The sequence below is a fragment of the Heterocephalus glaber genome, unplaced genomic scaffold (genome assembly GCF_053883595.1).
Source record: "Heterocephalus glaber isolate CG9 unplaced genomic scaffold, H.glaber_assembly_v1.0 deba00001479, whole genome shotgun sequence".
Lineage (NCBI taxonomy): Eukaryota > Metazoa > Chordata > Mammalia > Rodentia > Bathyergidae > Heterocephalus > Heterocephalus glaber.
In genome coordinates this window covers 22,436,568-22,462,986 of record NW_028258316.1, presented here as the reverse complement: position 1 = coordinate 22,462,986, position 26,419 = coordinate 22,436,568, and the positions used below count along the sequence as shown (strand labels likewise).

At 35.7% G+C, this 26,419-nt stretch overlaps 1 protein-coding gene across 6 annotated transcripts in view; it reads right to left on the bottom strand.

Annotated features, from left to right (window-relative positions):
* Ptbp3 (polypyrimidine tract binding protein 3) overlaps positions 1-26,419 on the bottom strand; it is a 119,790-nt gene that overhangs the window by 35,326 nt on the left and 58,045 nt on the right. For 5 of the 6 annotated variants that reach the window (XM_087183358.1, XM_021262243.2, XM_013073901.3 and 2 more), the window contains 3 exons: positions 21,599-21,768; positions 13,148-13,294; positions 2,919-3,083 (listed from right to left, as the gene is read on the bottom strand). In XM_087183358.1, the coding sequence (XP_087039484.1) occupies positions 2,919-3,083; positions 13,148-13,294; positions 21,599-21,768 (482 nt within the window). The remainder of the gene's footprint in view (positions 1-2,918; positions 3,084-13,147; positions 13,295-21,598; positions 21,769-26,419) is intronic. The other variant, XM_087183357.1, reaches the window with a different exon arrangement.

Below are 26,419 nucleotides of genomic sequence, written 5' to 3'. Positions count from 1 at the left end.
CAGGATTCGAGGCCTTAAGAGCTCTGATGAGGAGCTGGTTTTACATCAACAGACCTGGGAAAGACAGCTGAACAAATAGAGTGCTATAATGGAAAGACTGTGAGTCTTAACCTGACAGCTGCTATTGAGGACTCTCAGAATTAGTCCTCTTCAATCAAAAAGGCTCACAATCTTTTAGGGGGAGAAATAAGTTTTGTTATTGCTTTAGGGGAATTAAATGAACTGAGGACATGACCACATGACACTGAATAAGTTCACTACTGGGTGATTGCAGTGGTGAGTCATTGGTATAAGAATATCTTCTACTTTAAAAGTGTAAGTTATGGGAGGCTGAGGCAGGAAGATTCCCAAGTTCAAGCCCAGCCTGGGCAACTTAATGGCTTAGCAAGATGCTGACTCAAAATTAAAACATTTTAAAAGGGACTGGGGATATAGCTGAATGCAAAGATTCTGGGTTCAATCCTCAGCATTTCAAACAAACAAACAAGAAGGAAGCTACGACGGTACAGAAGCAAATGCAAAAACAAACTGCTGATGAGTAACACAGGGTTCAATGTCACTTTAGGGTAAACAGAAAAAAAGAAAATTCACCAGAAAAATTAAACCAGTCACTTAAGGAACTGTTGAACTCCTTTAGGGAACAGTGGCTGTGAACATTGTTAAAGTCCTCCTTAGGACAAGCTTTACATCTATTTTGAAGGCATGATAGATATGGGGAAATGGGAAGACAATGTTCAAATGGGAAGGGCAACAAAGGTGGGGGAGGGGGAAAGGAAGGAAAGGACATGAAAAGTGAAAATAAAAGGAAAAAATGCAAACCAAGCTTTTGTGTATAGGGAAGGGGGTCAAGGGGAGGGGCAGAATGGGAAAAAGGAAAGAGACAGGGTATACCATGTATAGGTGCAAATTTCCTATATTGAGTGTTATCACTGTATATATCTAAAAGGTACCAATAAAAGTTTTGCTTAAAAAAAAAAAAAAAAGGCCGGGGATTTAGCTCAGTGGCACTGCTCCTGCCTGGCAAGCATAAGGTCCTGAGTTCAATTCCCAGTACCAAAAATTAAAAAACAAAAAAATAAAACCCAAACCCCAAAATGGTTGCATTGGCCCAAATAAATGTCAATAAAATCTGTTACTTACAAAAAACAGAAACAAAAACAAATACATCTATTTTGAAAATGGCACTCAGAAAAGTACCAAAGGGAACACAGCAGGCCCATTAACTGGTAGATTTAATTTTCACATATGTGGCACAGGACCATACTGTATTGGTAAATGTGTGAGCACTACATTGGTGTAATAGCTATGGGAAAGTAAATGAACTTGTAAGAGCTCCACTGTCCTTATGTGCAAAATGTCAGACTAGGATATAATGTATTTCAATTTTTAAACACATATGCACATGCATCTCCTATAACACTTAGAAAAAATCCAAAGATATGACAAAGTTAAATGAAAGTAAGCATAAATTTTTTTTTAATGTTTTAAGCCCTTGTTTAACAACCCACCTAGTTAATGACTCTCCAGACTCATGAGCCATCTTTCTTTGTACAGTTCTATACATCTTGTTTACAGAGCCTCAAAGTCTTTTTGTACAGTATACCTTGTTTATACAGTACTGTAATTTTCGCCAACTATATAGTAGTTAGTACAGTTTTATGTTGTTATATATTACAGTACTGCATGTAAGAGTTATACAAATAAAAGCAAAGTCATCAAGTTGGGAGTTTCTTTTGACCAATTCTTTGTTCTGAACACATGTTGTAATGTATATACTATATGCGATTCCTCACTTAGCAACCGATTCAGCTAACGACCTAGTCACAGGACTGAAACTCAGTCATGAAACCAGGAGTGTCCATGTATGGGTTGGTAAGTACAATGAAATAGAGCTAACAGATAGCTAAATAAGACAAAAACTGACTAAGCTAGATGTCAAACATACAGTTAGCAAATAACTGCATATTTTGAGGATATACAAATATAGAATATTAGTTAAAAATATAATAGGCATTCAAAATAAAACACTGGACTTTATATCAGAAGACATTAGTTTCAAATGGTTCCTTATTCTCTGTAATAGTCAATATTTACCAGTTATCTGAGTTTCCATTTTTATTCCCCAGGAACTTATTTAACTAGATGACCTAGCAGTTTTTAAATTCTAAATATTATCAGCCATGCTTTGGCAAAATGTCTTTTATCAAGACCATTTAAATGTATTAAACTGCCAGGAATTTAGCTCAGTGGTGCCGCCACCTGCCTCACAAGTGCAAGGTCCTGAGTTCGATTCCCATACCAAAAAAAAAAGTATTAAACTAAAAATAAATAAATAAATGTATTAAACTAGATGGTCTATACAGGTTATATTGAACCTGAGTCAGTATTTAACATGATACAAATGAAGATTTATCACACATCTTCCCTTAAGAGTTTTTAAACTGAAAATACTCAAACATAAGGGGCCAATAGAAATAATAGTTGCACTCTGTAGTGACATTATTTTCTAAGGAACAACTACTACCTAGGCTTTACAAAGATTTGTATATTTTATTTTCATACTTAGCTATAAAAAAAACTGAATTTCTTACCAACCTTTTCTTCAGTCTTGGGTTTTAGCTTCATCACCATCACCATCATCATCATCATCATTTTCATGCTGAGGATTGAATGTAGTGCCTCATGCATGTTACCACTGAGCTACACCCCCAACCTCACTTAGCTTTTAAGTATTCAGTTAGAAAAAGGAATCTGTCAAAAATTATCTCTGATATAAGTTCTTGTTTGAAACAGGATGGTAAAGACTTTTTCATTATTTAAACAAATACAACAACCAAAAGCAATAACCTAAAGAACTAAACATCAAAAGTTGCAAAATCCACATTTGACTCTGCTTTCATAAGAGTACTTCTCCTTACCTGATGAAGAACTTCCAGAGTGACAGGGTAAAAGAGGTTTTCAATAATTATTCGGAGTACAGGGCTCTGCCCAGGTAGGACTGTGGCTTCATTTGACGGAGCTCCATGAAGGGCCAGATTTCCTGACTGGACAGCACTGACAGCCTGCAGTGCAGCTTGGGCTCTCTAGAGAACAATTCAAAAATCAGCTTTTGATTATACAGAGTCATTATATGAATCCTAAAAAAAAATCAGTTGATGTAAACAATAAGTAATAGGGATCCATATTTTATTTTATTTTTTGAGACAGAGTCTCATTATTAGTTCAGGCTGGCCTTGAACTTACTATATGGCTCAGGCTGGCCTCGAACGCACAGCAATTCTCCTGCCTCAGCCTCTTGAGTGCTGAGATTACACGTGTGCATCACCATGCCCGGCCAGGGATCCATATTTTAAAACTAATACACGCATGTGTACACATACACACACTTTTATCTGGACACATATATCCTGCTTATAAGTAGATAAGAGTCAAGACCCACCCTCTTATCATAAAGGTACAGTGTATAAGAAAACTGCTTTAAAAGTCAGGCATGGTGTTATGTGCCTATAGTCCTAGCACTGGGGAAGCTGAGGCAGGAGGATCACTACAAGTTTGAAACCCACCTGGGCTACATAATGAGTTCAAGACCAGCCTAAACCAAATAGTAAGACCCTGTCTTAAAACACCAAAAAAAAAAGGTTGCCTAAGTTTATTTGAAAAGATGAAAAAAATACGGAAAAAAAGAAAATTTTCGATATAATTTTATTTCCTAATTTAAAAAGACAATGAGGGGGAAAATGAAAGAATAGTAAAGACCATGTTAAAAAAAAATCACTCCAGTTCATCCTCTTTTTCACTCTTTTCTTTCTTTCCCTTCTTGAACAACTCAGTTGTAAAACCTTTGACTGGTACGAGGTAAGTGTGAATGAGAAGGAGAGGTGCAGTGGTCGTTCAGAGTAGAGAAAGGTCATCCACATAGCTAGGGCTCTTGAAATGAAGCATCAGAGCCTGAACAAGGTGAGGAAAGCATAAGGCAGGGCTGCCTGGCAAGAGGAACCTAAGATAAAACAAGGTAAAATAGGAATCTAATGTGTGGGGACTCAATGTTTTATATTACAATCTAAGGAGCATGAGAAGAATAAGGGTAACCAGGGGAAGGGCAGCCAGGCAAAGTACCAAGAGCCTAAGGACAGTTAGGAGGAGGTCCACATGGTATAAGGTGCCAGTGTGGTGAAGACAGCTTAAGTAGGGTAAAGAAGGGATACCTAAGGAGGGAGTAAGGAGGTATAGAGGCAAGAGTCTAAGCAGGCTAAGGAGGTCATCCAATTGAGGGATAAACCTGGCAAGGGTTACCAAGTATCCAAGCAAGGCTAGGCAAACAAAAATATCATCCTCCACTAAAAGAACCCAGGGCATACTAAAGCATGGCTGGCTGCAGAACCAGGACAGGGAAATAAAGCAAGCTTAAGTAAATGTAAAAGAGTTGAAATTGTACCATGCATATCATCAGATCCTATGGCAATGAAGTTAGAAATCAGTGACAAAAGAAAACACAGAAATTATGCAAATGCATGGAAATTAAACAATAAACTCTTCTTCAATGGATTACAGAAGAAATCAAGGAAGAAATAGGACAGTTTCTAGAACTAAACAATGATTCCAGTAAACATAATCAGAATGGGGACACAATGAAAACAGTCCTAAGAGGGAAGGTTATAGCTGTGAATGCCACATAAGAAATGCAGAGCAAGCCCAAATAATCCAACAAGGCACCTCCAGCTCCTAGAAAAACAAGAACAATTCAAACTCAAAGCTATTATGAAGAAGGAAAATATAAGCATTAGAGCAGAAATCAATGAAATTGAGACCAAAAACAAAAAACAAAGAATTAATGAATTGAGTTGGTTCTTTAAAAGAATAAACAAAATAGACAAACCTTTAACCAATCTAACCAAAAAAAGGGAGAAAAAAAGATCCAAATCAGTGCAATTAGAAATAAAAAAGTCAAGATCAAAATGGACACTGTCAGGCCGGGTGTGATAGCACAAGCCTGTAATCCCAGCAGTTGGGATTTCTCAAAAAACAAAACAAAACTAAACTAAACTAAACTGGACACTGTCGAACTCAAGAAGATTTTTCTTTTCAGACAGGGTCTCACTATGTAGGTTCAGACTGATCTTGAACTCACTGTGTAGCCCAAGCCAGCCTCAAACTCACAGCAATCCTGTCTCAGCCTCCCAAGTGCTAGGATTACAGGCATGCGCCACCATGCCAGGCTCAAAAAGATTATTACCAACTACTTTGCAAACCTTTATGCTAATAAATGGGAGAATCTAGAAGAAATGGACAGATTCCTAGATATATATGAATTATGAAAACTGAACCAAGAAGATTTAAAAACTCTGAATAACTTAGTAACAGGCAATGAAACTGTGAAGCAGTCAGAAAAAACCTACAAACTGAGAAAAGCCCAGGTCTGGATGGGTTCACTGCTGGATTCTACAAAAACTTTAGGGAACATCTACCACCAGTATTCCTCAAGCTCTTTAATGAAACTGAAAGGGAAGGAGTATTCCCAAAATCACAGAAGGTAACACTACCCTGATTCCAAAACCAGACAAGGATCCAACCATAACAGAGAACTATATATAGGCCACTCTTTTTAATGAATATAGAAGCAAAAATCCTCAACAAGATACTGGCAAACAGAATGCAATGAATCATCAAAAAGATCATACATCATGATCAAAAAGGCTTCATCTCACAAATGCAAGAATAGTTCAACATACACACATCAATAAATGTATAATACATTAGGTAAAAAGAAGCAAAGTTAAAAAAAATTCACATGATCATCTCAATAAATGCAGAAAAAGACTGATGAAATACATCGTTTCATGACAAAAAAAACTAAAGATAATTGTTAAAGATGGACTTTATCTCAATCTGATAAAAGCTATTTATGACAAATGTACTAACATCCTATTAAATGAGGGAAAAGGGAGAGCTTTTCCTCTAAAATCAGGAAGACAAGGATCACCACCTATCACCACTCTGTTTAACACAGTACTTGGAAACATTAGCAAGAGCAATTAGGCAAGAAAAAGAATTATTTGCAGATCCTCTAAAAGACCCAAATAATCCACCAAAAGACTCTTACAATAAACAAATTCAGTAATGTAGCAGAATATAAAATCAACACAAAAATCAATAGGGTTCCTAAACACTAATAATGAACCCACTGAGAAAGAAATTAGGGAAAAATAGCAGTCACAATGGCACCAAGAAAAATTAAATACTTAGGAATTAACTAAACTAAGGAAATGAAAGACTTCTACAAACACCACAGTATGCTGAAAAAGAGGCCATCAGAAAACGGAAAGATAGTCCCTGTTCCTGCACAGGCAGAACCAATATAGTCAAAATAGCCATACTTCCACAAGTTATATTCAGATTTAAGGTAATCCCAATCAAAATTCCACACAGTATTCACAGAACTGGAAAAAACAATCCTAAAATTCATATGGAACCAGAAGAGACCCAGAACAGTAAAAGCAATCCTGGGTAACAAGAGCAAAGTGAGAGGCATCACAACCCTAGGCTTGAAGTTGTACTACAGAGATACAGTGATAAAAACAGTATTGTTACTGGCACCAAAACAGACATGAGGATCAATGGAACAGAACAAAGGGAACAGAAACAACCCTAGGCACATTCAACTATTTAATCTTTGACAAAGTGGCCAAAATCATACACTGGAGGAAAGAAAGCCACTTTAGTAAGTGATGCTGGGAAAACTGGCTATCCACCTGCAGAAGATTGAATCTAGATCCACGTTTCTCATCACGCACTAAACTAAAACCAAAATAGATCTATTAGTAACTAAATATGAGACTCAACTTACTGGAAGATAAAATAAGTAAAACTCTCGAGTCACTGGAGTAGACAAGGACTTTCTGAACAGAACCTCAGTTGCACAGGAAATAGTGCCAAGAATCAACAAATCATATCAAATTAAACTTCCATACAGCAAAACAAACAAACAAACAAAAACAACCGATGGTGTGAAAAGAAAACCTATAGAATGGGAAAAAAGAAACTTGCCAGCTATTTCTCAGACTAGTATCTTGAATATATAAACCACTCAAAAACTTAGTCCCCCCAAAAGACCCAATCAAAAAATGGGCAAGTGAAATGAACTGACATGTTACAAATGGCCAATAAATACAGAAAAAAATGATGAACATCTCTGGCCATTTGAGAAATGCAAATTAAAGAAATACTAAGATTCTATCTTAACCCAGAAAGAATGGCCATCAGCAAGAAATCAAATAACAACACATGCTGGTAGGGCTGCAAGGAAAAAGGAACCTTTCTACACTGTTGGTGGCAATGTAAACTAGTGCAACTACTATGGAAATTCTTCAAAATGGAGATTCTTCAAAAAACTAAAACTAGAAATTCCATTTGACCCAGTTATTCCCCTTCTAGGTATATTCCTAAAAGAGTTAAAGATATCATGGCACAGTGATTTGTGCATACCCATGTTTATAGCAGCACAATTCATAACAGCTAAATCTTGGAAGCTGTCTATATGTTCATCAACAGATGAATGGATAAAGAAAATATAGTATTTATACACAATGGAGTACTATTCTGTCTAAAAGAAAGATATATTTAAAAGTCATCTGTAGAAAAATGGATGTACTTTGAGACCATCATGTTAAGTGAAATAAATCAGATACACAAGCTTAAATATCTCACAGCTCTTTTATGAGAAACCCAAATCATAATAAAAAGCAAAATAAAAGACAGATAACAGGTAGTAGGAAGACAAATCTCAAATGAGAAGGGGATCAAAGGATGGAAGTAGAGTAAGGGAGAAGAGTGAAAGGGAGGGAAAGTGGATAAAAAAAAGAATTATGATGTGCTATGTACATGATTAATTCCACAGAAGGAATGTAAACGTACTGCAAACAGGTACAGATGGAGGGAGAGGGGGAAAGGGGAGGGGGGAGGGGGAGGGAGAGAGGGAGGGGGAAGAGAGGGGAAGAAGAGAAAGAGAAATGGAAAGAATGAATGAATCAACAAATGAACTGGGGCGGGTAAAGTACAAGATAAGTGTGAAATATTTTTGTTATATTTTTGTTTTTGCCAAAATGCAAGGACGTATTGAAAGAACAATGGAGATATGTCAAAAGGATACAGAAGCCAACTTGAAAGGGCTCCTACTGGCCAAATCTGGGATAATTTGAGCACCAAAATAGTAATAATTTTAACAAAAAATTATTCATAAATAAAATAGGAAACCTTAAGTCTGTAGTGCTAAAATTAACAGCTGATATGAAAGTGTATTTATGTATTAAAATACCTAATCACAAAATTCTATTCCTCCTTTTCTGTTTTTTTTTTCCTTTGTAGTGCTGGAGATGGAACCCAGGACATCGCACATGCTAGGCAAGCACTCTACCACTGAGCTGTGTACCTCCACCCCTATTCCTCTCTCTTAAGTACAGTTGGGTCTCTGTATTTGCAGGTCCTGAATTCAACTGTGGATTGAAACTATTCGGGAAAAAAATACTGAATCTGTACTAAACACATACAGACTTTTTTTAGTCATTAGTCCCTGAACAACACAGTATAACAACTATTTATACAGCATTTACATTATATTAGGCACTGTAAGTAATCTAGAGGTGATTTAAAGTATACACAAGGATGTATACACATCACATACAAATATTACTCAATTTTATGTAATTGTCTTGAGCTTCCTTGGATTTTGGTATGGGGGAAGGGTTCTGGAACTACACCCATCTATTTCTATTGACTTCACAATATAAATACCTGGCAAACACCAGCCTAATTAAGTAACCAAAAAGCATATCATCAGTAATGGAACTGAAATTCTATACTACCTCTTATTATGCAACAAGAATACTATTTCCATTATATAACTGTCAAAGACACACACCCTGAATTGAATCATGAAGAAACATGAGACAAACTCAAATTGAAAGATATTCTAGAAAATAAACTGTCTACAATTTTCAACAGATTTTAAGTCAGGAAAAGGAGATATACTTCTATAAAATTTAAACTTGCTGGGATAATGTTAAGAAGACATTTCTAATGTCAAGAAGATGGGAAATTACCAAGATGGATTATGTAAAGGTGCAAATTTCCAATGATGAATGTCATTATATTGTATACCTTAAATGTACCAATAAAATTAAATTTTTTTAAAAAGATGGGAAATGGCCGGGGATTTAGCTCAGTGGTTTCGCTGCCTGCTGTGCAAGTGCAAGGACCCGAGTTCAATCCCCGGTACCAAAAAATAAATAAAAATAAAAATAAAGTAAATAAATAAATAAATAATTTTAAAAGATGGGAAATAACATATAGTAAATGTATAGATCTTAAGCAATTAAACAGTTTTGCTTTTTTTAGGGAACATTTTTTAAGAGGAAACCTTCCCAAAGTTCAACTCTACAAATTTATAAACTTCTGCCTACAAGTTCAAGGAAACCATATATACAATAACTGCTATTAACATAATCACTTCTCAAATGTTGAACTTCATGTTGGATGTGGTGGTGCACACCTGTAATTCTAGCACTCGGGAGGCTGAGGCAGGAGGATTGCCAGGAGTCCAAGGCCAGCTGAGGCTACATAATGAATATAAGGCCAGCAGGCCAGCCTGAACTACATAGAGTCCCTGTCTCAATAAACAAAAAACAAAACCAAATGTTGAACTTCAGAACATGATATAAGTTTTCTTCTTTTTCATGATCTAAGTTTTATAATTATGATTTTAGTTTAAATCAAGAAGACAAGCTGCACATGGTAGGCCAGGCCTGTCATCCCAGCACTCTAGGAGTCAGAGGCAGGAGGATCAAAGCTAGCCTGGATCTAGTGAGACCCTGTATCAAAATAAGAAACATAAAAGTGATTGCTCAGTATGAACCCCTAGAGGGCAGGGGACAGAAAGAGACAGAGAAAGACAGAGAGAGAGAATTACTTGGTATTTTACTAGTCCCTCTATCAAGAATGTCCATGGGTTAGAAAGAAGTTGTGTGTATGTGTTGGGATATCCTTCTATTCAGAGAACAAACAGAAAAGAAACTCTCCATCTATTATTAGTTTCCTGGGGCTGTCCAAATAAAAAGAAAAATGGTACTTTTATATATGTAAACAGGCACCTTCAATTTTTATTCATGTTTGTTGTAGGACCTTAAATAAAACATTTTATCAAATATAAATGCACAAAAACTGCAGAAAAATAACAAAATGGAAATGGTATGGGAAGAAATCAAGGCTATCTAAGAATAAACTAGGTCATCTGGGTGGCTCTGGTTGCCAAGCAACTGGAATTTCTCACTGTTTTCCTTTGGAATAATCCAATCTTTAAAACTTTTATTAAATTATTTTTTCTTCTTGAAGATTTTTACTGATATACTTAGGAATACACTAATGAGAAAAATGAAAGACTTGAAGGAAAATTTAAAACTATTGAAAGATGTAAAAGAAGTAAAATATAACTTCCTCCTCAAAAGAATCAGAGTAATATGTTAATTATTCCCAAATTAATTTATAAAGTCTATGCTATTCCAAATGTGGTTTTTAGGCAACAAGAATTACCAAATTAATTCTAAAATATATCTAGAGAAATAGATAAGAAATACTAGTTAATTTCTAGAGAGGTAGTATTTTGCCCTAGAATATATTTGCTACAGTATGCACTGAAGCAGGAATGGAATACATAATACAAAAGCTAGTTCAGGTTAGAAATGGTGTATGTACCCAAGGGCAGACTAAGCCACACAAGCAGAATGTATAGACATGTCTAATGAGTGTGTGTGCCTGTGTCTCTGTCTACTATAAGCATGCATGACATGTAGATGAAAAACTAAAAATTCAAATTACATGAGTGGATAATAATGGATTATTAAAAAATTAAGCTAATATCTTGGATAAAAAAAGACTAAAGCCTTATATACACTCTCCACATTCAAACTATTCCTAATGCAACAAAGTTTTTGTTTTAACATTTGCAGTACATAATGTTTTCACACCTTGTGTGGACTTGGGATATGTAAATACATCATAATTCCTGTTTTCATCCCTTTTCCCTCTCTGCCCTCTTGCTTTCATCTCTTGATCCCCTTTCCCATTGAGAAAGATATATCTTCCTACTTCCTATTATCTTTTATTTTGCTCTTTACTTGTAATTTGGGTTTCTTATATAAAAGGAATCATGAGATTTAGGCTTGTGTCCTTTTCATTTATGGTCTGAAGGTACATCCATTTTCCTACAAATGCCTCGAGTTTGTCTTTCTTTATGGCAGGATAGCACTCCATTGTGTGTAAGTTTTCTTTATCCATTCATCTGTTGGTAGACATATAGGCTGCTTCCAAACTCTAGCCATTATGAATTACACTATTATAAACATGAGTATGCATGTACTATAATGTGATGACAAAGATTTAAACATCAAAATAAAAGCAACCAGCTGGGTGTGGTGGTGCAAGCCTGTAAACTCAACACTCAGGACGCTGAGGCAGAAGAATCACTTGGAGTCAGCCTGGGCTACATATTGAGTTCAAGGCCAGCCTGGACTATATAGTGAAACCCTGTCTCAAAAATCAAAATAACCAAATAAAAAGCAACCAAAATACACAAATATTAGAAGAAATATAGTTCATTTAAATCTTAAAGATTGTATCGTGACAATCTTAAGAGTTTACCAGATGTTTAAACACATTTTTAATTACATAAGTGGAAAAATTCATAGACTGAAAGAAAAATGGTAGTTCCTAGAGACTAAGGAGAGGAGAGAATGAGAAGTTATCATTATTATTATTACTTTTTTGGGGGGGGGGATTTTTGAGGCAGGGTTGCCCTTTGTAGTTCAGGCTAGCCCTGAACTCACTATGTAGTCCAGGCTGGCCTCAAACTCACAGCAATCCTCCTGCCTCAGCCTCCTGAGTGCTGGGATTACAGGTAAGCGCCACCATGCCTGGAGGGAAGTTATTATGTAATTGACAGACAGTTTCAGTTTGGGATGATAAAAAAGTTCTGAAGATGGATGGTGGTGGTAGCTGTACATCCATTTGAATGTACTTAACCCTACAGAAGTGTACCCATAAAATGGCTGAAATGATAAATTTTATATTATATATAGTTTTAAAAGTGGCAGGAAATGGCATTAATAGAAATGTAAGTACATTACTAATTATCAAATAAAAGTAAAACATTAATATATAATTTGTGTGTCATATTAACAAAGATAGGTGGGAAAATCACTTGCTCATACATTATCAATAGCAGTCAAAACGGCAGGTATATGATCTTTACAAAAAATAATCATGTAGTATCTATATTTTGTATGCTTTGTATGTATATATCAAATGCAATATATGCACATGCTTTGTCCTAGCAATTTCACTTCCAGAAATGAAACTAATAAGATAATGTTGCAAATGTGCTAAAAATGTGTTATTGAAGAACTACTTATAAAAGCACAAAACAGGAAACAACTTCAATGTTCACCAAAAGGAAAAGAGATAAACCAGGACTCTCCTATATAAAGGAATAATATATAGTCATTAAATACTGTAATTACAAAGTGACTCTGTATGTTAAGAAAACATGTCCATAACATTAAGAAAAGGCTTCAAAATATCAAGATTCCTTGTTTACTTTATGTTTTGTCCTGGTACTAGAGAATTGAACCTAGGGCCTTTGCACTAAGCTACATCCCCGTCTTCCCTCCCCACCTTTTAAATTTTCTATTTTGAGCCTGGATCTTGCTAAACCATTAAGTTGCCCAGGCTGAGCTTGAGGTTGCAATGCTCCTACCTCAGCTTTCCAGAGAGTTAGAATTACAGGCATGCATTCCACACCCAGCCTTAATATCTTTTTTGTATTGTAGAAATAGTTTCAAAGGAAAACCAAAAGTATCTATCATTTCTAATACCATAACCTTAAATATTTCTTTTTTTTTTCAAATATTTCTAAATGGCACTCACTGCCTTTACTCTTAAGCCTTAGGAGAAATTATATACACAATCTTAAGTTATAATAGATCATAAAATGAAGAGAAAGACATGGTTCTTTTTCCTAATATATAGAAAATTACTTTTAAGTTATGATATTATGTGTTCTTATGCCTATTTATAAACAAAAAATGCCTTTAATACTTACAGCTTGATTAGGCAGATTGTCAGTCTTAAGTTCTCTGTGATTGGAATACTGAATATAAACAGGTTGGCTTCGAAGATGAGGAGTAACGGGAGTATAATAATTTACCATAGTAACAGCAGCTTCCTCAGAAGCCATTTCTAAGAAAGCCTGCAATAAATACAAGAAAGTAAAGTTAGTGCTTTTTTGAAAGACAGTTAAGAATTATTTTGTCATTCTAGGTTGCTCGAAACTCATGCCTTTTCTGGTACTGGCGATCGAACACAGGACCTTGAGCTTGCAAGGCAGGCACAGTGCCATTGAGCTAAATCCCCAGATCATGCCTTTTTTTTTCTTTGGCTCATGCCTTCTCAATAGAAATGGCACAGACCCCAACAGAATGAAACATCTTTTGCTTCAAAGTATATTACAAATACTACTCAGAAATACATTTGAAAAGTTGGGTTGGTTCAATAAAGGATTTGGACTTAGAAAACTGACAGTTGATTAAGACTATATGGTTTCGGGTTTTCTTCTTATTTCCATTTCTTCTAAAATCCAAAAACAATTTAAATGGTAGGTGTGTGGATATAGCCCAGTGGCAGAGTGTGTGCTTAGCATGAATGAGGCCCTGAGTTCACCTGCCAGCACATCACTGGGAGGGTGGAAGATGTTAATTAATGAGCCAAAAATAAATGTGTGTGTGTGTTATCACTACAAATGAATGCTTTCAGGGGTTTTGATTGAATAGTTTTTTGTTAAAAATCATGGAAATCTTGGAGCTAAAGGGAATTTTATGGAGCACTGACAGAATCCAAAAAAACCCTTCTTAGGGGAGAAAAAAGAAAGAAGGGAAGGAGAGAGGGAGGGAGGAAGAAATGAAAGTTGAGGCCAGGTGTGGTGGTGCATGCCAATAATCCCAACATCGGGAGGTTAAGGCAGAAGGATCGCTGGCCAGCCTGGGCTACATACTGAATTCAAGGCCAACTTGAACTACATAGTGAGACCCTGTCTCAGAAAAAAAAGATTGAAAAACAGTGTTCTAATTTCCCCCTCACCCTGTGTTATAAATCAAATCCAAGACCCTAGAGTGTGCCAGGCAAACACTCCACCATTGAGCTGCATTCCCGAGCCCTTTTTACTTTTAGACAGGGTCTCACTCAAGTTGCCCAGACTGACTTTGAGCTTTTGATCCTCCTGCCTCAGCCTCCTGAGTAGCTAGGATTACAGGCACAAAACACTTCACCCAGCTACCCTATCCAAATTCCTAAACAGGAAGGAAGCATAATTATTTGCTATACCTTACTTCTTTATAAAACAACTACAGTACTTATAAATAAGAGCATTCATTTTTAATAAGAGTTATTATTTCATATCTAGAAAAAATATCCATGAACTAAAAGCAAGTAATGAGAATCCTCATGACATGGTGGAAAGAGAACCTGATTTAAACCTGTACCTAGTTATGACTTGGTCATTAGTACTTCTGAGCCTCAGTTTCTTCATCTAAAACATGAAGCTCTGCCTAATAGGATCTTTCAGTCTCCCTGAAGCTGACATATTGTTTAAGTGGAGCTCCTGTTAGGTGGTCTGTCTGGGATTTTGCAGGAAAAAACTACCCCAACCACTGAAAGAACCCATTTCAAATGATGGTGAACACCTTTTGTTATTGTTTATTTGTGCTTGGTACTGGGGATTGACCCAGGGCCTTCACACTAAGCTACACCCCCAGCCCTTATTTATTTAATTAATTTATTTATTTGCTTACTTATTTGACAGGGTCTCACCAAATCACTGAGTTGCCCAGGCTGGGCTTGAACTTGTGATTCTCCTTGCCTCAGCCTCCCACAGTGCTGAGGTAAGAGGTGTGTGCCATGACACTTTGCTAGTACATTTAGTTTAATTTACTTTTCAAATATGTGTCTAATCAACACCTACATTACACTCTGGAAGAAAAGTTACAATAAATATGTAAAGTACTTTCTCCTATTTTATAAGGAATAATAAAAATACATTGAATGTTCAATTTTTAATAAATTATTACAGTTAACAGACACACTGCCATTAATTCCCCCTCAAAATATTTCCCCTTGCTTCCAATGCACTTTTCTCATCATTCCTGTTACTTTCTGAAGTAGTTCTGAAAGTTGTCCTTCATGAGGTGTTTTCAGTTGCACTGTTGTGGCTGCCTCAAAATCCCAAACTGATTCAAAACATTTACCTTTTATGGTCATATTGACTTTGGGTAAGAGTCAGAATTAGGACAGTGCCGGATCCAGTAAGTAAGATGGGTAAGGACACACCACAATGCTTTTATTTGACAGAAACTGCTGTGAATATTTGATCAAGGGGTGATCCAAAAATAATGCTGAAGGCCGGGGATTTAGCTCAGTGGTGCTGCTCCTGCCTCGCAAGTGCAAGGTCCTGAGTTCGATCCCCAGTTTGAAAAAAAAAAAAAGAGTTGGGTTCTGCCACCTGCCTCGCCAGTGAAAGGATCAGAGTTCAATCCCCGGTACCAAAAGAAAAAAAAAAAAAAAAGAGCACCATCAAAAATAATAGTGAAAAAAAAATAATGTTGAATATTTAAATTTTAAAATTTACTACAGTGAAAGACATATTGCTTTAATCTCCCTCAAAACACTCTTCCCCTTTCTTTGAACACATTTTTCCCATCATTCCTGGCAATGTCTTTTACTGTAGTAAGTTTTCAAAAAAAATTTAAACACTCAGGGCCAGGGATTTTGCTCAGTGGTTCCACCGCCTGCCTCGCAAGCGCAAGGTCCCGAGTTCGATCTCCGGTACCCAAAAAAAAAAAAAAAAAAAATTTAAACACTCATCATATCTATTGGTCACCTCTTGTATATATTTATATGCTTATATACATGTACATACATAAATGCTGTATCTACAAATCTGTCACATATATGTCTACATATGGTATCACATGGAACTACTAACAGAAAAGAGTAGGACTTGGGGAATATCACACTTTGATTTAAATAATTCTAGACTTTTAAATATTTTTAAATGAATATGTAAAATATTTCTAATTTTTAAAAACATTTCCCAAAGTAAGAATTTTATTAAGCATTTTTTAAAATGATATAAAAATTCTAGTATAAAACAATGGGAAATCACATGTGCACTGTTGACAAGAGAGCAGTATCTTAAGGTGTCAAGGGCTCGCTCAATTCTGAATCCTCTCTATTCCCCCAAAACCTATGAAGAAAATTTTTCTGTCAGCTTCCTACCACATTACCCACTGCCCTACAAAAACCCATCCCAGATCACAAACTCTCATTGCTTTAGCTAGTGCTCTTAGAGCTTAAATTCATTTCTACGTGTTGAGGCTTTCTTTAAAATACATATATACACTACAGTTCACACATGATCTGGAGATATTAGAAAATGGTGTCTAATCTCCTAATTATAGAATATTTTTAAAAAATAGGTTCAGGAGATCAACTACTCAAATTACAAAAATGGAGGGACTTCTTACATTAATTCAATATCAATTTGAATCATTCAAATGACACTTGATATCTATAATCATTGTACTAACATTAGTTATCTGAAGAATAACATAGGAGGGCTGGAGATTTAGCTCAGCGGTTCTGGCACCTGCCTTGCAAGTGCAAGGTCCCAAGTTCGATCCCCGGTACCAAAAAAAAAAAAAAGACAGCACAAGAATAACATAGGAAAAGCTGAGATGGAAGGAGATCCTTGATATTTACAACTTATTCGATACTAGCTTATGTCGTATTCAATACTTATACTAGCTGTGAGGACTCCTGTGACTTTTGTGACAGGAGTAAGATACTTACAGAGCTTTAAGGCAGAGGTATTCCAGCCTATTTTAATGGCTGATGAGGAAGATAAAATATAGATATATTCTAATCTTTTTAAGCTCTCAGAGCTGCCTGTAAGAATATCTCAAATTTAAAATGCAGGAATAGCCAGGCATGGTGGTGCATCCCTATAATCCCAGGCCTTGGGAGGCTGAGGCAGGAGGATCATTCCAAGTTCGAGGCTAGCCTAGGCTAGTGAGTTCAAGGCCAATCTGAACTACATAGTGAGACCCTATCTCAATAAATCGATCAATCAATAAATAAAGGAATAGCCCCAGTCAAAATTAACACAAATTTCTAGTTAGATAATCCTTTATTATCATTATAAAATATTTCAATAGCAAGCACATAGCAACCACACTAAGTATAAAACATTTAAAACTTAGTTATAAAATACATTAAATTTTATTAAACATAGGAAATGGCAAATATCTATAAATCCATCTTTGTTTATAGTCACCTTAACTGTCCAATGTTTCCACATGAAATCCAGTAATGGAACATTAACTTGAAAAATGTTAACTGTGATATATAAATACATCAACCAAATGTAATGACTGAACCAATTAAATGATTCAACTGAACTACAATTTTCCATGAAATAGTTATGTTAGCCCATGATGGTGGATCAGATACCACAAATCAATGAATCAGTCCATAATAAATAACATTCTATTATCTTAAAGGAACAAAACTGGCTTCAGGTCCTTTATACATCTAAGTGGTACAAATATCCACAATACAAACATTCACTGTACGAGGAGAGCTTATTTCTGCTAACTCCTTGGTAAGTGTTAAGAACTAATTCAATTTCTAACATCAGTCACTAAAACAAAAAGCTAAACAATGTTTTCTGGATACATTATTCCAGTCATATAAAGTTTTTCTGAGAGTATGATTTAACATTTCATATGTAAAAATAAATTTTCCACATGAATCTAGTAAATAAATTATTCAAATTAGTTTTTCCAAAGTCAAAGTCAATTAGTCAAAAATTTAATTTTCATAATGTGGGAGAGACAACCAAAAATCACTACACAGAAGATTAGTGAAAATAACCCAACTCTACCCCTAACATTCCACTTCCAAATATCCTAGGAAATTTATGGCTCACAGCGGTTCTACTGACTTACACCAGAATTTCTTATTGAAGTGTATGAAGATATATTTTCTAGGACTGGGGATTTAGCTCAGTGGCCCCGCTTGGCTTTCAAGCACAAGGTCCTGAATTCAATCCCCAGTGCCAGGGGGAGAAAAAAAAAGGAAAAAAGAAATATTTTCTAAACAGGATTTATGATCAAAAGATAAGCGATTAATGTAACAGTTTGTTAGCTTATAAATAAACCCAGAATCAATAGTATAGACAAAAAGAAGTGACCACTCTATTGTCCATCACAGATAATTAACCATTAGATATGGTTGTGCTGGTTCTTCTCAAACCACACAGATCATACTATTCTCCGTAGTAGCAACTGTGTTAAAGATCTAAGAGAGAGCCACGTAGCACCTCCAAAAGACATGTAAGAACAAAGACTGAATACTACAGCATGTTATTTATTTTTTTTTTTTTTGGTACCGGGGATCGAACTCAGGTCCTTGAGCTTGCGAGGCAGGCGGTGGAACCACTGAGCTAAATCCCCGGACCAACTACAGCATGTTATTTAGTTAACTTCTCTGGATCTTAGCAACTTCATCCGAATGAAATAGGGATACAAATTAAGTAGTTTACTTGAAAAGGTAACTGAATCTGACATCATCCAATCTTTCATGCCCACACTTACCAATCTACTTATAATGTATTTATAATGTGTTTCTGAGCATTATTTACAAAAAGTAGAAGCACAATGACACATCACAATGTACTAGACCTTTCTAGCTCCTAGATTTGGTATCTTCTTTCTTGATTCTTTATTCATTATTTTGCACAATAACATTCAGTGCAAAAGGCTTTCAGGACAACCCAGTGGAGTATGAGTTGGAACAAAAAAACCTACAATTATTCAAATCAGTATGACAAATATTGCCTGGCAGGGCTGGGGATTTAGTTCAGTGGCGCCGCACCAGCACAAGGTCCTGAGTTCAATCCCCAGTACCAAAAAAAAAAAAATATTGCCAGGCATGGTGGCTCATGCCTGTAATCCCAACACATAAGAAGGAGGCTGAGGCAGGAAGATCACAGTGAGTTCAAGGCCAACCTGGGCTACACAGTGAGTTCAAGGCCAGCTGAACTACATAGTGAGACCCTATCTCAATAAACAAACAAGTAAACAACAACAACAAAAAGACCAATATGTTTTTGTCATAGTCACCAGAGAATCAAGTTTCCTTAATCATCTTAAGAAAAACTCCTTTTTCTGGACAAGGGCAAGGTTTTCCCACTGCCCAAGAAAACACAGGAAATAAAAATGAAAAGGGACAAATGGGGTCACATTAAGCTAAAAAGCTTCTGCACAACAAAGAAAACAGGAGTGAAGAGACAATCTATGGAATGGAAGAAAATATCTGTAAACTAACCATTTGACAATAGGTTAACATCCATAATATATATAACTCCAAATATGTAACTCCAAAAATTCAATAGCAACAAAACCCAATTTAAAAATTGGCAATAGACATAAACAGACACTTCTCAAAAGTAAACCTACAAATGGTCAACAGGTGTATATATATGAAAAAGTTAACATCACAAAACTCAGAGAAATGCAAATCAAACCACAGTGAGATGTTACCTGACTCCAATAGGAATGGTTATTATAAAAAGAGACTACAGTGTTGGCCAGGCATGGTAGTGCATGGCTGTAGTATCAGCACTTGGGAGGCTGAAGCAGGAGGATCACCACGAGTTTGAGGCTAGCTTGGACTACACAGTGAGTTCAAAGCCAGCCTGAGCCTCAAAAAAAGATAAGAAAAAAAGAATACAGTGCTGGACAAGAAGGTGAAGAAAGGAGAACCTTTGCACTCTGTTACTGGAAACATAAATTAATACAGCCATTATGGAAATCAGTATGTAAATTGTTTTAAATAAAATGAAAAAAAGAACAACCATATGATCTAGCAATCCCACGACCATGTATCTAAAGAAAATAAAATCAGTTATGTCAGACACTTCTGTATTCCCATGTTAATTGCAACACTGTTAACAATAGCCAAGAAACAAACAATTTAAAGGTTCATCAACTGATGAATCAATAAAGAAAATGTGGCATATATACACAATGGAACAACATTCAACCCTAAGGACAAACTAAATCTCTGGGCACACCTGCAATCTCAGCACTTTGGAGGCTGAGGCAGGAGGATCACTGTGAGTTTGAAGCCAGACTGGGATACATATTGTTTTAAGAACAGCATGAACTACATAGAGACCCTGTCTCCCAAAAAAAAAAAAAAAAAAGGAATGAAATCTTTTGTGACAATATGGATGAAAATGGAGATCATTTCATGTGAAATATCCCAGGTACAGAAAGAAAAATAGTGCATGATCTAGTATGATATATAGTTGTGTATGATATCTAAAACAGCTGATCTCACAAAAAGTGAGAGTAGAATGGTGGTTACCAGAGCCTGGGGAGAGTAGCAGAGAAGAAAAAAATGGGGAAGCATTGATCAACAGGTACCAAGTTATAAGTAGGAATAAAAAGTTCTGGTGTGGTACTGTGCAGCAGAGTGACTACAGATAATGACAATATACTGCATATTTCAAAAAGCTAGAAAAAAGGATTTTAATAGTTTTCACCAAAAAGGACTGGCAAATAGCTGACCATGGTAGCACAGGCCTGTAATCCCAGTACTCTGGAAGGCTGAGGCAGGAGGATCACAATGCAAGCCCAGCCTGGACTATTTATATACTTAGTGAGATCCTGTCTCAAAAAAAAGGGCTGAGGAGTGGCCAGGGGTTCAGCTCAGGGTCATGAGCAAGGTCATGAGTTTGATCCTTGGTACCAAAAAACAAAACAAAAAAAAACCACCAAAAAAAGAAAGGGCTGAGGCTATAACTCAGTACAAAGGCCTTAGGTTCAATCCCAGTCAGTCTCTCTCTCTCTCAGCAAAATAAATAAATATTTGAGAATATTTATTTATTTATTTATTTAGATCCAGGGATCATACTCAGGACCTTGTACTTGCCAGGCAGGCACCACCGAGCTACAACCCCGGCCCAAATATATATTTAATTTAAACATTAAACAATATATATAGCGTATGTATCAAAGTATCTTTATTTTTGTCCAATGAGGTATAATTTACATCCTATCAGAGCTTTATAGCAATCAGGATATTTTCAAAGATCATTCTATAATATGAAATAAATAAAATAGGAAATCTTTCTTAAGAAAGAGGAAAATGAGGGCCGGGATTTAATTCAGTGGTTCTGCTGCCTGCCTCAAAAGTGAAAGGATCTGAGTTCGATCCCCAGTACCAAAAAAAAAGAGGAAAATGACTATGTAAAAATTAATACTGTTTCCTGTGTTAATATTTTTGTTTGCTGTTTCTTTTCATTTAAAAATCTACTTTAAAAGCTAATTTTTGATAATAAAATGAAATTTAGAAGATAAAGTTCAAGAAAATAAAAGTCAGCTGTAACACCCTGAAGATAATTACTCTGCATCAATCTTTACATATTACATACCTGGCTTTTTCCTTTCAACATCAAAAGATTAGTTACTTTGCCAAACGGAAGACCTAATGATATGACCTCCGCTTCGGTGACATCACATGGAATTTTTCGAAGATGGAGAACACGGGAAGGCGAACAGGGAGGTCTATCTCCTTTAAATTTCTTGTTGTCATTCCCATTAGCTAAAAAACATAAGATTTTTTTTCTTAATTACTGAAACTAATTTGGGTTCACATGGCATATTAACTATACTGTCACATTTAATCCTCAGAGTTTCACATTTGAAATTCAGTGAACTGAGAACTATTTGATGGGGAAGGAGAGAAGGAAAGTGGGAAGCAAGACCAACCACCTTTCAAATGAAGTCTTTTTTTTTTTCAGTTACTAAATTTAAAAAAATTGAGTACTGATTTTTAACTTCAAGAAAAAATATTATGGTAAACAAATCACAGTTTCAAATACAGTCATGTACAGCATAATGAGGACCTAACTACCTATCAGTCAATGGTCTCATAAGATTATAAGGGAGTCAAAAAATTCCTACTGGCCTAGGAATTTTCCTCTTGTGCAGAATGTATTACTCACATGTTTGTCGTGATGCTGGCATAAATAAACCCACTGTGGCACCAGCTGTATAAAACTATAGCATATAAAATTATGTAATACTACACAATATTTGATAAATGGCTATGTTAGTAGTTTATGTATTTGGAGGCTATACTTTTTAGTCACTATTTTACAGTGCATTCCTACTTATAAAATAAACGAAAAGTTAACCACAAAACAGCATTAGACAGATCCTTCAGGAGGGATCCAGAAGGAAGCATTGTTACAGGAGAAGACAGTACTGGGGTGGTATTGCCCCTGAAGACCTTTCAGTGGGATAAGATGTAGAGGTGTAAGGCATGAAACTGATGATTCTAAGCCTTATATTTAGAAAGTAAAATAAAAGACTTTTGAAAACAGAACAAAAAAACCATAAAATAAGGATATAAAGAAAAATATCTTTATGTGGCTGTATAATCTGCACTTTAAGTGTTATTATAAAAAGTTAAATTTTTTTAACTTTTTTTTCTGGTACCAGGGATGGAACTCAAAAATTTTTTAAAAGTTCATAAAGAAAAAAAAGTCACAGTATATGATGATTAAGCATGGTTGTGTCAACTTGACTTAGGAGCCACCCAGGGGACCAATGGAACAAAATTCCAGGTGTGTCTGGATAGGTCATGGAGGTGTGTCCCTGGTTACTGAATCTAGTTTTTCACCTTTTCCTCTCTGGTGGTATTCCCCTGCTCTGCTTTCCAAATGTCATGAACTAAGCAGTTTTTCTTCACCACACCTTGGAGCCAACTAACCTTGGACTGAACCCTGAGAAACCAGGAGCCAAATTAAACCTCTCTTCCTTTAAATTGTAGGTATTAGGTACTGTATTCCAACAACAGAAAAGCTAATACATAGCTAAGATTTATTTATTATTGAAGAAAAAAATTTTTATAAATTTAGTATAGAATTACATGTACAGTGTTTATAGTCTACAGCAGTGTGCAAAAATGTCTTAGGCCTTTACATTTACTCACCACTCACCTGACTCGGCCACAGGACGTTTCTACTCCTTCATTCCTAGTATTATACTCAAGTGTGTCTTTAGATACACATACCATTACAATAGTCTGCACTATTCAGTATACTAATACATTCTACAGGTTTGTAGCATGGGGTAATTGTTTACACTGTATAAAATAGATGCTTAATAAGTAAATTATACAATCTAAGTTTGTGTAAGTAAACTCAATAATATTCCCTAAACAATGTCGAAACTGCCTACAATGCACTTCTCAGTAATTATCCCAATCATTAATCTAAGTATGGCTGTTAAATGCCCCTAAATACTTAATCTGTTATGAATAGAGAATATTTATATGTTTTAAGGTATTTTAAGATTGTTTCCTACTTTTTTCTATTGCTAAATAGTATAATTAAAATAAATTGAAGGAAAGACTAAGATTTTATCACATCTAAGGAGATCTGGATTTAAGCTATATGCTTATGAAAATTAAGTTTAATTTTTACTCATTCCTGATTTTATTAGCCTATTAAAAGCTAAGTTGTAGTATGAGAATATTATTTATTATTACATAATAGAAGTTCTCAACATGAGCAACACCTTGTTGAAAATGCAAATTTTTAACCCTGTCCCAGACTGACTTAAATCAGAGACTCTAAGAGTAGTACAGGTTAATATTCTACAATGTAACAGGACCTCCAGGTGATTATGATTTAGCCTGAACTATGAGAACTGCTGCTATAAAATAAATTTATTATGCTAGCACACAACTAAATTTCATTTAAATCCTATTGTTCAAACACTGACAACATCTAGAATTGACAAGCCTGCAACAAATAGTCACATTTATGTAGATAAGATTCAGAAATGTCTTTATTCCAGACATACCAACAGTAGGACTGAATATAAATTACTTAAAAGTCAAAATTTCATTACAATGCTTTTAAATAGCATTTTTGCCCTTATTTGGAGAAAAATATAATCTTTCTAAACACCTCAAAAATACACTTTTAATAGCATAACATTTATTGGTACGTTTTAGGCATATATAATGATAACACTCATTTAAGGAATTTGCACCGGTACATGGTACATCGCGCCTCTTTTTTTTTCCCATACCCCCTCCCCACAAGGCCCCTCCCCTCTCTATGTACAAAAGCTTTGTTTCCATTTTTTCCTTCTATTTTCACTTTTTTTCTTATCCTTTCCTTTCTTTCTCCCTCCCTCCTTCCTTGTTCCCTTTTCTAGTTGAACATTTTCTTCCCATTTCCTAATATCTATTATACATTTTAGTCCTTATTGAAAAACTGTATCTTTAATGAAACTTTAAAATCAAATGTCTATGATCTTAAATAAACAAATGTCATGAGAACCACATAAAAATTAATGTGGTACTATTTTTTTTTTGGTACCAGGGATCAAACTTGGGTCTTTGCGCTTGCAAGGCAGGTGACAGAACCACTGAGCTAAATCCCCAGCCCAATGTGGTACTATTTTGTACCCCTCTTTGTGACAGGATTCACAACTTATTTATAGCTGAATAGGTTGGTTTCATTGCACTTGCTCCCAAATTCTCTCAGCGAAGAAAGTATCCTGCCCAGACCAGGACTTCAGACTGCTAGAGGTCCACACAGTTCTGTGCCTTCATACAGTATATCCTCTGGTCAGTTTATTAATGATAGGCATTCAAATATTTATTGGATGAATTAATTGGGGAGGTAAGGAATTTCTTTTCCTCTATTTTATCAGTCACCAAGAAATATGGCTTTTCTCCTCCAAAATGACTATTGATTAAAATAAAACTTTCATTTCTACTTTCAATATCACCAACCTCACCTCTGATCTTGGTCTTTTTGCTTTCTCTTCCTCTAGTTTCAGAGTTCATCATGCCATTACCCTGCTCTAAACACCATGACAGACTTTCAGATACCTGTCTGCCAGTTTCTAGTTTTTAAACTACTGTCACTTAAATTGCCTCATTTGAGTACTATACATATCCTAATCACAGTCTAAAGGGTTTTTTTTTAATGTAATTGTATTTTATCGGCAGTGCTGTATTTTATCTGCAGTGCTTAGCTAAACCCAGGATCTTCACACTGAACTACACCCTCAGCCCTTTATTTTTAGACAGGATCTTGCCAAGCTGTTAATCTGCCCACACTGGGCTCAAATTTGCAATCCTCCTGCCCCCATACAAATATAGATGTCTTAACACACCTAGAAAAGAATAGGTAACTTGACACCAACACTGCAAATTTTCTAAGTATGGACAGGCATCTACAGATTAACAATAACAAATGATAACACTCTCACTAGACTACAACTCCAAAATTCTGACTCTCAGGAGTTGAGAAAGAAGTGCCTTTCTGCCCCCTTCATGTTGGCCTACAAAGTCAAACAATGTTGATACCACCAACATATTAAATACTGGAGAAAGATCCTAAAGCAGTGATGGCGAATACAAACAGCCTGCGGTGGCACACGTGCCATAGGTTTGCCACCACTGTCCTAAAGGATGAGGTCCCTTTCGGCTTACCTGAAATACTCCAAAAATAATAAAAGAACATCAAGAAGGTTATTTCTTTAACAGAGGTATTAGGTTTGAGAAAATGAGAATGCAAAAAAAAAGTTTTTTGAGCCCCCTTTTCTGTGGCACTATCAAATAAAAATCTAAGATGACAGACTTCTACCAAAAATTATGCAATTACAAATCACCATCTTGCCTTGTAAGTGTTCAGGGCCTAGGCTATGTTGAGAAAGGTAGAAGACAGAGAGGGCAGAGGGAAAGGTAACTGGATTGGCTATGAACTCTGACACCCCGTCCTAAACAGTTATTTGATATTACAGATATTCCTCGTTTAACAAGCTGCCTGTTTAATGACTGTTTAGACTTACAGGAGAGGTGCACTGTTGGAACTTAGGATGCCTTTTTTTTTTTTCTTGATACAGTTCTGAACATCTTTTTTTTTTTTTGCTACCGAGGATCAAACTCTGGATCTTGGGCTTGCGAGGCAGGCGGCGGAACCACTGAGCTTAATTGCCAGCACTTCTGTACACCTTGTTTATAAAGCCTCAATGTCTTTTTGTACAGTATACCTTGCTTATATAGTACTATGATTTTTGCTGATTATACTATACAGTGCTGTAGTTTTATGTTGTTATATATTACAATACTGCATGTAAGAGTTATGCAAATTAAAGCAAAGTCATTGAGTTGGAGTTTCCTTTGACCATTTCTTTATTCTGAATATTATAATGTACATACTATG